Genomic DNA, 16568 nt, shown 5'->3' on the forward strand with positions numbered 1-16568 from the left:
CTCTCAAAAACTCTACATCTGTGTAACAGTTTACTTAAAAGTGTACTTGATATTTAATGATCATTTTGAAGCAAACATGTCCAAAACAATATTCTTGATTGTCACTTCCCGACTTGCTTTTTGAATAGCTTTCCATGTCTCAGTACAAGGCAACCTCTTTTCAGTTACTGCAGCCAGAATCCTTGGAGTCATTCTTTATTTACATCTGTTTCTTTTATGCTCCCCATCTAGTCTGTCGAGAGATTCTCTTGGCTCCATCTTCAAAAGATACCAGAATCTAAGCCACACCCCACTACTTTCACCATTCCCGTCCCAGTCAAGGCCCCTATCACCCTCCACTTCAACTACAGCAACAGGCTCCTGGCAGGAATAGGCTTCTTGCTTCTAACCTGGCCCTACTATCGTCTGCTCCTAACACAGTGATGCCAATGAACCTTCAAATATCTAAGTGCATGTCACAGCACGTCACACCTCTGCTGAAAAACCTACGGTGAGCCCCCTTCTCACTCAGGGTAAAAGTTAAAGTCCTGACAGTGGCTATAAGACCTCTAGATCTGACTCCCCTATTGCTTCTCTGACAGTATCTCCTATCACTCTCCTCCTCCTCCTCCTCTCTGCTATGGTTGTGGTGATGTGGTGAATATTCCAAGCACACTCCCATCTAAGGCCTCTTTACTAGTTGATACTTTTGACTGAATGCTCTTCCTCATATCTGTATGATTAGTTTCCTCAACTCCCTTAAGTCTTTATTTCAATGTTACCTTCTAAATGGGGTTTGCTCTGACCTCTTGGTTTTAAACTACAAACCCACACTCTCCTTGCACCCCTTCCCCTATTTTTTTTTCTATAGCGCCTTCCACTTCTGCCGTAATACACAATTTATAATTTGCCACATCTACTGTCCCTGTGCTAGAAGGTAACTGCTTGGTGGCAGGAATCTTCCTCTGCTTGTTCAGGCTGTATCCCCAGTGTTACACCAGTGCATGACTCAACAAATGTCTGCTAAGACAAGTGAGTCAATATGCCTAGAAAACGGTACGTGAGCAAGGGGAGCAGTGGCAGGAGCTGAGGTCAGAGAAGTAGCCAGGGACCCACCTTGTAGGACTCGTCATCTATTAAATCTTGGTGATGGCTGACAGAAGCCACATTGTTTTTCTGAACTCATGACTCCCAGCTTTATACCGCTTTATCCCTGTCTGACTACAACAACAGTATCATAAAGGGCAGTTATGATGTTTGTACACGTTTCACCTCCTGACAGATTTTAGATGATCAATTCCAGGGGAGCATTACTGAGTCCTACATAAACCTGTTTACTCCACAGCAACTAACAAAACGGCCTGTACACAGTACAAAGTCGGCAAGTAACTCCCAAACCACCCTAATTACACAAAAAGAACTAATCAGTGAATTACACTTTAATGTATAAAAAGATGAGACTTTGTAGTGTGTGCTTGTGTATACGCAAGGTATGTTGATAATACTCATATGTTAATAAATACACTAGACCTCAGAGGGCTGAATGAGTGACAGCTTTAAGGAAGTCACCTGGGGAACTGCTACACTAAACCCAACTACGCTGTTCTTTCTTCACATCAGTAAAACGTCAACATTATATAAGCCTCTTTAAATAAAAAATCGTTCTTACTTTTGTTATGCTTTTGTTCTTCCTGAAATAGTATGACCTTATTAATCATATTTGGCACAGAATGATCTTTTGATATTTATGAAAATCAAATTTACCTTCATAAAAATGAGTCACTGCTGAGGATATTTAAAAGAATAAGCTCAGATTCTGACGGGACTTCTAAAAGGATCTCAACAAAGGTTATAAACAAAGCCTTTCAAAATCACTGCTGTGCTCAGGACTACGCACACTCACAGGATTTAAAATCGAATTCCAGCTAAACGTGCCAAAGACTGCCTTACTGCTGAACACAGCCAACAACGAGGAAGAGTAGCGCCCCAGACCCCTCACCCAGGGAGGGGAAAAAAGACAAAACTGGAGTCGGTCTCTTTTTCTGGTTCCATGAAACCTCTGTGCTCTAATTTTCCTTCTTCCTTTCTTTTTAAATTTGGAAATAGTCGGCCAACAGTAATTACTATAGGTTCTTTTCCTGAAAAGTTTCTAAGATAATCCTAAAAATATGCCCACATTTGTCACTACCCCAACCAAATGATCAAAGATATCATCACCCAAAGTGGGATGACCTAATACTGGGAATCATATAATAAACACAACATGAAACACGCAGTATTGACAATGTAATATTCTTGGCAAAATGTCTTAACCTAAGCCTAACCATGAGGAAATATTAAGTTAAATCTAGAATGAGCAAGCCTCAGTAAGACAATTGCCTGCACTGAGGAGATCTTAGCCAAAGTACACAAAATTTTGAGATGAGGAGTAAGTTCAAAAGATCTACTGTATGTCATAGTGACCACAGGTAATAACACATTATATACCTGAACACTGCTGAGAGTAGATCTTATGTGTTCTCACCTCATATATACACACACACAAATGAGTATATGAAATACATGCTAATTAGCTTAATTTAATCACTTCACAAGGTGTGTGTGTAGATATATGTGAAAACACTATACACAGAATTTGTACTTGTCAGTTAGAAAAATAAAATACTTAATCCCTTAAAAAAATTGGTGAGTAAGATGTTTCAGGTTAAAAGAAAAGTTAGCACCACCAATCATGAGACACATAGACATCATGCAACCCCAATAGGATGCCCTGAGTAGAACCCAGCATCACTTCTGTGCAATTATTGCCAAAAATGAATAATCTTAATTTATTCATGAGGAAACATTAGGCAAACTCAAAAATAAAGACATTCCATAAAAGTACAGACTGACACTCTTCTAAATTGTCAAGGTGATTAAATACAAATTTATACCTTGATTAAATACAAGAGACAAAGGAGACGCAGCAACTAAATGCAACATGGAGTCCTAAACTGTCTTGAATCAGAAAAAGGACACTTGTAAGAAAAGTGTCAGCATTTGAAGGTCTACAGATTAGTTAGTAATAACGTATCAGTATTAACCGTCTACTTTTGATAATTGTGGTACAATTCTACAATATGTTAATATTTGAGGAAGCAAGTATACATAAGAATGATTTATACTATCTCTGTAACTATTCTGTAAATCTGAAATTACTGCAAAATGAAAAGTTAGTGTCATAGAAAACAAAAAACAGGAATGAGGTACTCTTTTAGATTTGAAAAAATTACAAATTTAACCAAATGAAAAATTAATCCTGAACTGCAAAAAATACAAAAAGATAGCTACAGACAACTGGAGAAATCCAATTATGAATCGTATATTAAATGATATTACTAAATTCCTGTTAATATTCTTGGGTGCGATAATAGTGTTGGTTATGTAAGAGACCATTCTTGATTCTTAGAAAATGTATGCTGAAATATTTAATGCTTATATTTTGAAATTTTTCTATGAGAAAGAAGGATTTGGGGAATGGAAGGAGAAAGAAAATGGAAGGAACAGATCTTTGTAAAGGGTATAAAAATGTGTGTTTTACTGCTATTTAAACATCCTAGTTTGAATATATCTCCCCCCAGAAGCTGGGGGAATAAAAAATGAATTCACAGAGCAGTGGAAATACAAAGCATCTCAATCCCAGTGGTGTACACCCAAGCAAAAAGCCTTAACAAATTACCTTAGTAATAGTAAGGTTTCCTGACACAGACCCCAAAACCTCCAGTAGAAGAGGTAAGAACAAAGACCAGGAATTAGAAAATCTGCCACTATTTTCTCTGTAAATTTAAAGAGACACTGTCAAATAAAAGGATCTTAATCCTCTGAACTTGTATTTCACCCTTGTAAATGTATTACAGGAAAGTACTGTTTTAGGACCTATTTCTAAAAGAGAATTTTATTTTATAACATTTGCATATTCTCCCAGTTAGGAGAGGACAGGAAATGCAAATGCTTTCTTAAAGTTGAGAATGTTGGAGACGAAACTAGGGCTATATATTGTACAAAAATCCCCAAAAAAATTATGACAAGGTTCTGGGGTAACCATTTAAATTATTTTTAAATTGGCCAGTGCTTCAAATCAATAGTGTTTCACTTTGTGTTTAACATCTGTAATCAAAAACATGTATACACATATATACTACAAATAAAAGCACTGGTTCAAGTACTTGATAGTCAAATTACATCCCATCTTTTAATTACATCTGACATAACTACTACTGAAGGAGGTTCGATTTTGTTTTAATGTTTCTACATTCCTTCACGTCTTTCTTTTTATTGCACTATATACTTTTAATAGTCATTTGATACTAAACAATATTCTAATAAAAACTGAAATTGAGCCTTCTAATTTAAAAACTACATGATAGCAGTGGTCCCTTAATATTCTCACTAGAAATATTACCATCTCTTCAAAGTAATTATTTTAAAATAGCATTTTTTAAATTTATAAAACATACCTTAAAAATCAACATATTGCTATGCAGGTCCAAGCTCAGGTTAAGAAAGCAAAACAAAACAAAATACTATTTTTTGATAAATTGTTTTGCTGTACAGTGCTATCAGAAAAGGCCAGAAGTGATGATATGACAATCAATAGCATCATGTTAATTCTCTTGTCTTTATCGAATGTACAGGAAATTCAAATAAGGAGATATAATTTCATTTGGATTAATTTACAAATGCTGCCCAGTATGAAATCATGGAGCAGTAATAACTTACAGGAAGATTATTTGTCAGATTTTAAACATCTGTTTTCTAGAGTGGCTACAAATCATGTATTTTACCCAAAGATATTTACTTTCTCCATAATATTAAGAAGAAAAATTAAGCATCTATTTTTCCCACAATATTTTCCCCATATCTGAATTCTCCGCGCTTATTTTCTGTCTACTTTTTGGCTGTCAGCATCTGCTCATCTGGAAAAGAGGAAGAGCGGAGGCAGCTAACGGTGGAGCAAGGCTCGCTGGAAGAAGAAGAGCGGAAGCAGCTAACGGCGGAGCAAGGCTCGCTGGCAAAGGCCTTCCCTGGTGACTGCACCCCTGGCTGCTCATACAAGCCTCTATGATAGGAGGCAAGTGACGCATTTTCTTTTAACCAAAAGATATCTACCAAGAAGGGAGAAAAAAATTAAGTACCGTCTACTGTGTCTATTATAGAAAGCTCTTTATAACAGTTAACAAACGTTTATACCCAAAAGGAGGATATCTCAGAGATCACTTTAAGCATGGCAAAATTCACCAATTTAAAAACACAATTTTTGAAAAAAGCAGTCTTTTCCTATCATTTATAACAAAGGAAAGAGAAGAAAGGAGATGGCAAAAATATCTATGGATAAAAAATCTTCTGTGGATGGAGCAGAAGAGGATTTTTCTGCATAAAAATTTCAGAATAGCTCCTTTAGGTAATAAACACAAAAGCATATTTAAAAAAAAAAATCTCTGCTATTTCAAAAGAACAGGTTCACCTAGGGCACTTTAAGAACTGTAATATTAATTTAAAAGTAGACCAAAAATTCTGTGCATCTCTTATCTAAATGTGAATACTATTGAAATTTTTATTAATAATGAAAACGAATCTGATTTTCATTTTCATTAAACAATTCAATGCTACATAACATTTTATGAGCTATGAACTTGAAAGCTTCATGGTATTAAAAGAGGAACGAAAATATGTTCCTCAAACTCACTTAGGAAAAACAAGGTCAGGTGCAGTGGTTCATGCCTGTAATCCCAGCACTTTGGGAGGCCAAGGTAGGAGGATTGCTTGAGGCCAGAAGTTCAAGGCCAGCCTGGGCAACATAGACCCTGTCTCTACAAAAAAGAGAAGAAAATTAGAGTGCAGTGCTGTGCACCTGTAGTCCCAGCTACTGCAGAGGCTGAGGTGGGAGGATCTCAAGCCCAAGAGTTTGAGGCTGCAGTGAGCTATCATTACATCACTGTCCTTTAGCCTGGGTGACCAAGCAAGACCCCATCTCCAGAAAAAAAACAAAAAAAAGAAAAGAAAGAAAAAAGAAAGACAACCATCCTTTGTAAGTACATGGGAAAATGTCAAAGCATTCTGACTTTTACAATAAATTTATTTAATAGAAACTAGAAAAATAATTCTATTCATCAGAATATGTAGTCCAAATTCAATCAAATCTATAAAAAGTAGGTTCTAATTAATGCACCCACTATGGAAGAGGACCCTAAAGAACTTAAGTATATTGGGAAAAAATTCTAGTTTCTAGACCTCATACGGTATGGCACAGTGAGTTTACAAGACAAGACGGAAGAGGTTGTTATAGCATAATCAATCTTTTTTCATCTAATCAAACCAAACACTGCTCTCTATCTTCTGGTAGTTGTAACAAAACTTTTCATAATCAAGACACAGTAAATATCCAAATTACCAAGTTCATCTTGCTCCCACCCCAAATTTCTGCCACCTACTAACCCCCATCTGTCCCCCAAAATTATGTAAACATCACCAAAAAGTCGCTGTATTCATTGCTGTAACAAATTACCACAAACCTGGTACCTTTGAACAACTGAAATTTATACTCTCTCAGTTTTGGAGGCCAGAAACCCAACATCAAGGTGTTTGCAGTGTGGTTCCTTCGGGAGGCTCTGAGGGAAAATCTGTTCCATGCCTCTCTCCCTTGGCTTCCCATGGCTGCCGACAAACCTTGGCATTCCTTGGCCTGAAGATGTAGTATCGCGCTCGGTTTCTGTCTTCACATCACCTTCTCCTCTTCTGTGTCTCTCTCTTTCTTATAAGGACCCCTTGTCTTTGCATTTAAGCCTCTCTCAGATAATTTAGGATGATCTCATCTTGAGATCCTTAATTACATGTGCAAGAACCTTCTCCTTCCAGGTTGATATCTCTTGGTGTTTGTTGTGGGGGTGGGGTGGGGGGCGCATGCCATCCAACCCACTATAGCTACTCTCTTTCTATCTTCTAGGGTTAGTTACATCCTCATTACCAATAAATGCTTACTTCTCAAAAGAATTTCAGAAACATGTCACATCACCCTTTTCCTAAATTTTGCTTTATTTCACATATTAGTTATCTGGGAATTCTTTTTAAGTTGATCCATTGTCTTATAAATCCTTCTAGTGTTTTTTTATTAATCACAGTGAAAAGGCAGGCATAACAGAATAAGTATATATTAAATTTTTTGGCCTAAAAGAATAACATTTTCATGAATTACCAAAGTAGAAAACATGGGGAGTCTTACACATTGATCTGGGCAGTCTTCAATTTCACTGTAACCTATGTTTTAAATTTCTACCTATATACCATAATCAGAATAAACACTCTTATAATGATAAGGTTAACCATACAATTTTAACCAATTCATATGCAAACATGTCTGCCATGTTCAACATTGACTTTAATATTTACATTGTTACTGTTGTTTCATTCATACTCTAAGCATCATTTAGCATACATAAAAGGTACCAAGAGCCAAGACTGTGCCATTGCAGTCCAGCCTGGAGACAGAGTGAGACTCCGTGTCAAAAAAAAAAAAGTTCCAAGGAAGGTTACTATAACATGCATATCCTTAAATGAAGTATACTTTTTGAAAGAATGACTTCACAAAATGGGAATGCCTCCAAATTCTCTGAATCAAAAGACCAAAAATTTCAGATTTATTGGGTGACGCAAGATTTCATTATCAATTTTGGAAAGATGTTTTCTTAAATGGCTCTTTCAAGAACAGAAGCTCATCTGTTTTCTTCACAGGAACAGAAGAAACAACACCTCTTCAGTTCGAAGTTCGGGCTACTAACCCCAACTTTTGTCTCACTGCAGAGAAACACAAGAAAGGTGGTACAAAGCCTGGGAACACTTTTTTTTTTTTTGGAGATGGAGTCTCGCTCTGTCACCAAGGCTGCTGGAGTGCGGTGGTGCGATCTCGGGTCACTGCAACTTCCGCCTTCTGGGTTCAAGCAATTCTCCTGCCTCAGCCTCCCCAGTAGCTGTGATTACAGGCACTCACCACCATGCCTGGCTAATTTTTGTATTTTTAGTAGAGACAGGGTTTCACCATTTTGGCCAGGCTGGTCTCAAACTCCTGACCTCAAGTGATCCACCCGCCTCAGCCTCCCAAAGTGCTAGGATTACAGGCGTGAGCCACCGCACCCAGGCACCTCTCTTCTTCTTCCACTTGGGGTTTCACTGTCTACATGAAGCTGTTGGTGAGGACACACACGTTTAAATGCATGCATAAAAGCTTCAAAGTGTTTGTATAATTCTGTAGGAAAATAGATCCAAACAGCAACAAAAATAAAATTAGCACAGTAATTTAAAACTTAAGAAGCACCATCTTCACTGTCTACATAGGCTAAAAATAGGGCATACAGGCATACCTCATTTTGTTGTGCTTCCCTTTGTTGTACTTCACAGATACTGTATTTTTACAAATTAATGGTAACTCTGCACCAAGCAAGTCTATTGGCACCATTTTTCCAACAGCACATGCTTACTTCATGTCTCTGTGCCATATTTTGGTAATTTTCACAATATCTCCAACCTTTTTGTTATTGTATCTCTTATGGTAACCTGTGATCATTAATTTTTGATGTTACTATTGTAATTATTTTGGGGCACCATGAACCATGCCCACATAAGATGGCAAACTTAACCAATAAATGCATGTATCCTGACTGCTCAACCAACCGGCTGTTGCCCCATCTCTCTCCCTTTCCTTGGGTCTCTCTATTCCCTGAAACACGACAGTATTGAAATTAGGCCAGTGAATAACCCTTCAGTGGCTTCTGCAGTGTTTAAGTGGAGCAAAGATTCACATGGAATCAAAATCAAAACTAGAAATGATTAAGCTTAGTGAGGAAGGTATGTCAAAAGCTGAGATCAGCCAGAAGCTAGGCCTCTTGCACCAGTTAGCTTAGTTGCCAATGCAAAGCAACATTTCTTGAAGGTAATTAGAAGTGCTACTCCAGTGAACACAGGAATAATAAGAAAGCAAAATAGCCTTATTGCTGATATGCAGAAAGTTTTAGTGGTCCGTAAAGAAGATCAAACTAGCCACAACATTCCCTTAAGCCAAAGCTGAACCCAGAGCAAAGCCCTAACTCTCTTTAACTATAACTCTAACTCTCTTCAATTCTAGAGTTAAGTCTGAGAGAGGTGAGGAAGCTGCAGAAGAAAAGCTGGAAGCTAGCAGAGGCTAGTTCATGGTGGTTAGGGAAAGAAGCCATCTCCCATAACAGAAAAGTACAAGGTGAAGCAGCACGTGCTGATGTAGAAGCTGCAGCAAATTATCCGGAAGATCTAGCTAAGATCACGGATCAAGGTGGCTACACTGAATAACAGATCTTCGGTGTAGACAAAACAGCTTACTATTAGAAGAAGATGTTATCCAGGACTCTCATAGCTACAGAAGAGAAGTCAATGCCCGGCTTCAAAGCTTCGAAGGACAGACTGACTCTCTTTTTAGGGACTAATGCAGCTGGTGGCTTTTAGTTCAAGCCACTGCTCACTTATCGTTCCCAAAGTTCTAGAGCCCTTAAGAACTATGCTAAGTTAACTCTGCTTATGCTGTATAAATGGAACAATAAAACCTGGATGACAGTACATATGGTTTCCAGCATAGTTTACTGAATATTAAAGCCCACTGCTGAGACCTACTGCTCAAAAAAAAGGAGTGCTTTCAAAATATTACTGCTCAGTCACAACGTCCTGGTTACCCAAGAGCTCTGACAGAGATGGACAAGGAGATGAATGTTGTTTTCATGCCTGATAACATAACAGCCATTCCACAGCCCATGGATCAGTCTACTTGCAAGTCTTATTATTTAAGAAACACATTTCAGGCTAGGCGTGGTGGCTCATGCCTGTAATCCCAGCACTTTGGGAGGGTGAGGCAGGTGGATCACGAGGTCAAGAGATCAAGACCATCCTGGCCAACATGGTGAAACCCCATCTCTACTAAAAATACAAAAATTAGCTGGGCATGGTGGTGTGCACCTGTAGTCCCAGCTACTCAGGAGGCTGAGGCAGGAGAATCCCTTGAATCCGAGAGGCAGGGCTTGCAGTGAGCCGAGATCGCACTACTGCACTCCAACCTGGTGACAGGGCAAGACTCTGTCTCAAAAAAACAAAACAAAACAAAACAAAAACCACATCTCATAAGGCTATAGCTGCCATAGATAGTGATTCCTCTTATGAATCTGGGCAAATTAAATTGAAAACCTTCTGGAAAGGATCTGCCATTCTAGATCCATTTAAGAACATTCATGATTCATGGGAAGAGGCCAGAATATCAACATTAATAGGAGTTTGGAAGAAGATGATTCCAGTCTTCATGGATGACTTGGAGGGATTCAAGACTTCAGTGGAGGAAGTCACTACAGATGTGGTGGAAACAGCAAGAGAAATGGAATTAGAAGAGTAACCTGAAGACATGACTGAATTGCTGTAGTCTCATGATAAAACTGGAATGGATGGGAAGTTGCTTCTTGTGGATTGATCTGGCTTGGCTGTCTCCCCACCCAAATCTCATCTTGAATTGTAGCTCCCATAATTCCCACGTTATGGGAGGGAAATGGTGACAGATCATTGAATCAGGGAGGCAGTTTCCCCCATACTATTCTCATGGTAGTGAATAAGTCTCAGGAAATCTCATGGGTTTTTTTAAAAGGGGTTTCCCCTTTTGCTTGGCTTTCATTCTCTCTCGCCTGCCTCCACGTAAGACATGCCTTTGCTCTTCCTTTCCCTTCTGTCATGACCGTGAGGCCTCCCCAGCCATGTAGAAGTCCATTAAACCTCTTTCCTTTATAAATTACCCAATCTCACAAATGCCTTTATTAGCTGCATGAAAACAGACTAATACAGGGATGAATAAAGAAAACAGTTTCTTGAGATGGAATCTACTCCTGATAAAGATGCTGTGAACACTGCAGAAATGACAACAAAGGATTTAGAGTACGACATAAACTTCGTTGATAAAGCAGTGGCAGCGTTTGAGGACTGATTCCAATTTTGAAAGAACTATGGATAAAATGCTATCAAACAGCAGTGCATGCTACAGAGAAATCTCTTGTGAAAGGAAGAGTCAACTGATGTGGCAAACTGCCCTGCTGTCCTTGGAAATTGCCATAGCACCTCCACCCTGCAGCAACCGCCACTCTCATCAGTCAGCAGCCTCAACATCAAGGCAAAACCCTCTACCAGCAAAAAGATTATGGTTCCTTGAAGGCTCGGGTGACCATTAGAATGTCTAGCAATAAAGTATTTTTAAATTAAGATAAGTACATTGTGCTTTTAGACATAATGGTACTGCATGCTTAACAGACTGCAGATAGTGTAAACATAACTTTTAGATGTACTGCGAAACCAAAAAATTTGTGTGGCTTTCTCTATCGCAGTATTTGTTTCATTGCGGTGGGGAAAATCTCTTAGGTATGCCTGTAACTTGAATGGGGACTTTGCTAGGGATGCAAACAATATACCATTGTCTCTTTACCCAAAACATTGCCTTTCCAATTAACATGATTTTGCCTTATTGCCCTGTTTCTAAAAACAAATCAAGAATTTGAGCAATGGGCGTGAACTACTCATACCTCCACCAGGAATAATTGCCAGTTTTGTTTCAACCAGGCCCATTTTTGCAGAGGAAGCTAAAATGAAAGAAAGAAAATTAAGTATCATCCATATCATCACATTCAAATATGACTGCCTGAAAAAATTATGAGATACACTAAAAATATTGTTTACTAATTAAATTGATACCACAAATTCTTAAAAAATCACTTTAAAAGGCATTGTTATGGAAATAATTAAGCACTCTAAATGACACGCATTAGGAGAGTCACACAATATTTTCTGTTAAAAACTGTTTGGCAGTGAATTAATTTTTGATTCATAAGAACAGGGCTGTAACTCCATTATTAGACCCGATATTGCCAAATCATATTTGGAGGCTTAGATCCATTAATTATTCAGGATCAGCAGACTTGTCAGTATCTGACAAGTCCAAATTCTTCAGTTGCCTGAATATAGTCTCCCAGACCAAAGAGTTTAATGGGTCATATCAGATTATGGCAACTTTTCAAGACCCAGTCTTTAGTTACCTTCTGACAAATAGTTTCACTATTCTGACAGGTGGACAGGGTTCCTCTTTTTATGTCTGTTTTCATGGCTACTTTAAAATATCTTAATAACTTTTTTATTTGCATATCCAAATATACTTAGACTACTTCCCATATTCTAATTTCCAAAACCTGTATTCCTTCAGAAATGGATTACATGTACCTTAGCTTTTCCATTTAAGATCCAATGATTTCATTACAAGAAAACAGTCCTAAAATGAAGTGAAAAGGAGGAAAAAAATACACATGGACTAGCAACCAGAAATCCCAAGAAACTGAATCATTACATTTTTCTAAAAATTTAAGAAATCTTTTGTAAAGATGAGGTCTCCTTATGCTGCCCAGGCTACTCTTGAGCTTCTGGCCTCAATCAATCCTTCTGCCTTGGCAGCTCTGCTTTTAACATGCAGCCACATCAGAAACGATAATGGAAAGCAAGAGAAGAAGAGTGACAACTGCTGTCTGCTGTGCCCAGTTCTGACTCAGAGCCCGAGGACACAGGCAGAGCTGAGTCTCTATACAGGAATATAGTGACCACAACGATAAATATGGGAGATTAGCATACGTTGCTCTCATGAAGTAACAAGGGTGTGGGCTGTGGCCAAACAGTCTGGGTTCAAATCTCAGTTCAGTCACTTCTTTGGGGCTTGTTACTTCCCCTCTCTCTTCTCCAGTTTCCTCCAGTGCCCCAAAGTACCCGCTCTGAGGGCTGTTATGCAGATGGAGTGAGTGAATACATGTCAGGCGCTAGAATAACACTGGCTGCCTGGACTGCACACAGTCAGTGTTTAGCACTAATTCTTTTCACTCTTCTTCTACTCACCTCATAAGATCCTCAGAAAACCATTCAGGAAGAAAGTGGACTTCAAAGAGATTGAAGTTAATGATTACTGTAGCTAATGGTGATTTAGTGCTTGGACTAACATCCATAGATTAATGGCTTCATCTTCACAACAGCAACAGTCATTTCCCCCATTTCCTCTAAAGAGGCAGATACTGGCCTAAAAAGGGGAGGACCTCAGATTCTTTTCCTTTCTTTCTTTCTTTTTTAAATCTTTTTTTTTTTTTTTTTTTTTAAACAGGGTCTCCCTTTGTCACCTGAGCTAGAGTGCAATGGCACGATCATGGCTCACTGCAGCCTCAAACTCCCAGGCTCAAGTGATCCTCCCACCTCAGCCTCCCAAAGTGCTGGGATTAGAGACGTGTGAGCCACGCGCCTGGTCCAGGACCTAAGATTCAAACTCAGTTCTACCTGACCCAAATCCTGGCAAGAAACAAAGGAAGACTTTTTTCAGGTGGGAATTTTGAAAACACCATCAGGCCCAACAAGCGACTTGTTGAAAATATTCTACTCAACAACAGGAAGCAGAATAAAATATTTAAAATTACCTGAAGAGTACACACAAACTTCATTTCTTTAAATTATGTTTTTAACAAGATTAATCCTCACCTGCTACTCGTATATCACAAGCTAAAGCCAGTTCAAGACCACCACCTAAAGCAAGTCCATCTATTGCTGCAATTGTTGGTACTGGAAGATTAGCTGAAATGGAAAGAAAAATGTTATGCTTCCTTAGTAAGATCATTACCTCACTGTGTAATTCATTTTAAATTTTTTTCTGTAAATTTATGCTTTAAATGGGAGATCATATACAGACTTTTGTATCTCTTTTACCTTTAACAAAATATAAGCATTTCCACCATTATTCTTCAAAAATATTATATGATTACCGTATAGCATTCCATCACATGTATGTGCAATGTCTTTAAACCTTCCCATATTATTGAATTACTTTCATAAACCTTTTTTTGTTGAATTAACAGAATCACAGTTCTATGATTTCTTAATCTTAGAACCAGAAGTCTTTCACAAGATGTTTGGTTCATACAAAGTTCAAATTGAAATGACTTATACATAATTGTGAAATTTATGATCCTTTATGGGCTACTTCAGTGCTTGGAACGAGAGTGTCTCATTCAAAGAAGGACATCTGCTCAAACAAGAAAGAAACTGTCCAAGTAGTTGCTGTGGCATCGGCCCGTGAGCTGTCATTTAGTGAGGGGCCCTAACATTATGAACGGGAGCTGGAAAACAATCAGGCTCTTCCACTTCAGAGGCAAGATGCCCTGAGAACTGGCTCATAAGCACGCCTGGAAAGGCGTCAGCCAGTCACAGAACTAAAAGCTCAACTTGCTTCAGTCCAGAAACTGAGTATTATTTTAATATAATTTTTGTAAATTATGACATACAGATTTCATTCTCATAACCTGTTCAAAAAGTGACCAGTTTTATCAGTTATTCTGAAAAGCCGAACTCTATTAATTTTATTTCTGACTACGGGAATGTGAAGCAAGGCTGGCCAATGTTAATATATAACAGAAAGTGGATTTTAAAAAGGTACTGTCGGCCGGGCGCTGTGGCTCACGCCTGTAACCCCAGCATTTTGGGAGGCTGAGGTGGGAGGATCACCTGAGGTCAGGAGTTCAAGACCAGCCTGGCCAACATGGTGAAACCCCATCTCTACAAAAACACAAAAATTAGCCAGGCATGATGGCAGGTGCCTGTAATCCAAGCTACTCAGGAGGCTGAGGCGGGAAAATTGCTTAAACCCGGGAGGCAGAGGTTGCAGTGAGTCAAGATTGTGCCATTGCACTCCAGCCTGGATGACAGAGTGAGGCTGTCTCAAAAAGAAAACAAACAAACAAACAAACAAAAACAATAAAAATGAACTATCCCCCAAAATCTCTCTCTTCCATTCTGATATGTAAAATCCCCCAGAGGTTCACTCCTTGACCCCTTTTAAAATATACAAATTTGCTGAAGTACACTGAGTCTTATTCATAAACAAAGGAATTCATCCGAATTATTCGAGATCGAGTCTGAAAAGGCCAGGAAGGGGCACATACACACAGCTGCCGCCCGAAGCTCTCCCAGAAGAGCGGGCGTGGAACGGGCTTTTGCACAGGCAGCATTTCACTATCTGTACCTGTCTGAACATTTAGGGGTCGGGGATGGGGAGGGACTTGAAAGGACAGGACAAATTCAAAATGTTCTTGCCAGAACACTTTGTGAAAAAAATAACAGCTATGTCAGTGCTTGTAGTCTGGAAATGAGTTTAATGTGCAAACAATATCTGGTGAATTTTATCTGGGGAAAAAAAAGAAAAGAAACATCAATAAAAATATAAAACAGCAAGTACTTCCCAAGGTACTCAGTTTAACTTGAGCTACTACAAGTAGAATGTACTGAGCTACTACAAGTAGAGCTACTACAAGTAGAATGTAATGACTTTGATTACCCACTCTCAGCTCCTCTTCCTTCCTAAAAACCTGCCTAGAGATCATTTATTTCTAGATCTCCTCAATCTCTCTCTCCAACCTCAGGTCTCACCCGTCAGAAGCCTTCCTTAGGCCTTGCTAAGGCCCTCCAGCTCACCTCCTTTATAGACCAGCTTCTGAGAGGAGTAGAGGAAATCCATGCCACCCACACCCATTCACCTCCAAACCACCAAGACCATTCTTGTTCCAGTTACTAATGACATTCTAAGATTGTCCTGTAGCCAGTGGACAACACTCAGAATCTATTCAATGTACTGCCTCAGAAGATCAGAGATATCCATCCTGGACACTCCCTCCTTGGATTCCTCCATTCACTGCCTGCTGGGTCCCCCATTTTTCCTGCCTTTCCATCTACCCCTGGTAATTTCTCAGCCTTCTTCCCCTCTCAATAAAAGCTCTTCCCAGGAGATCTCATTCTCATCCACAACTTTTACCACCTATACTACCACCAGTGATTTCCAGATCTCTACCTCAAACCCAAACAGTCCCCTGCCTGTTGAACATATCCACTTAAATACTTCATGTGTCCAAACCATTTCTTCCCAATTCTTCTAGGTTGTATCTCAGTTAGTAGCACCTCCACTCACCAAGTTACTCAAGACACTCAGAAGTCATCCCAGACGTCCTCCTTGCCAATGACCTTTTCTACTGCCCAAGTTCCGCGTCCCATCATTTCTCACCAGCAGGAAGTACCTAAGTAATCTCCTTCACCTGCAATCTGCCACCCTTCTATACACCTTCTACCTTTCCTGCAGGGTAATCTTTCTAAAATGTAAACACAGTCATGCTATTCCCCTATTTAAAACTGTACAATGATTTATTCTACCTTCAGGATAGAAATGGTGTAAACATTTAGCATGGCACAGTAGGCACCTGGAACTAAGTTCTGCACACCTGTCTGATCTCTTCTGAAACCTCAGATATTCTGTCCCAGCCCCAAACTACTTAAAACAGCTCCAAAAGTCTCCATTCAAAACTCAATACCCGTATACAAGGTGCAGCTCTGCCTACAATGCCTGGCTACCCCTACTTGTCTGTCAAGGCTCAAATGTCCCTTCCTCTATGCTTACATGGCACTCTGTGCATACTTTTCTATCAGAAGATTCACCACCGTAC

The 16568-nt window shown here is 39.1% G+C and overlaps 1 protein-coding gene across 36 annotated transcripts in view; it reads right to left on the reverse strand.

The window, feature by feature from the left end:
* The window catches only part of AUH (AU RNA binding methylglutaconyl-CoA hydratase), a 143898-nt gene that overhangs the window by 61305 nt on the left and 66025 nt on the right, over positions 1–16568 (reverse strand). For 21 of the 36 annotated variants that reach the window (XR_012424881.1, XR_012424878.1, XR_012424891.1 and 18 more), the window contains 2 exons: positions 13564–13656; positions 11586–11642 (listed from right to left, as the gene is read on the reverse strand). The exons of 4 other annotated variants lie outside the window; for them this stretch is intronic. Coding sequence is in view for 16 of the 32 variants with exons in the window: in XM_074017836.1 (XP_073873937.1) it covers positions 11586–11642; positions 13564–13656 (150 nt within the window). In the remaining 16 variants the exon portion in view is untranslated. Of the gene's footprint in view, positions 1–7026; positions 10371–11585; positions 11643–13563; positions 13657–16568 lie in introns of those variants that run through there. 11 more of the 36 variants (XM_074017838.1, XM_045372988.2, XM_045372987.2 and 8 more) reach the window with 6 other exon arrangements.

Source organism: Macaca fascicularis, chromosome 15, assembly GCF_037993035.2.
Source record: "Macaca fascicularis isolate 582-1 chromosome 15, T2T-MFA8v1.1".
Classification (NCBI taxonomy): Eukaryota; Metazoa; Chordata; class Mammalia; order Primates; family Cercopithecidae; genus Macaca; species Macaca fascicularis.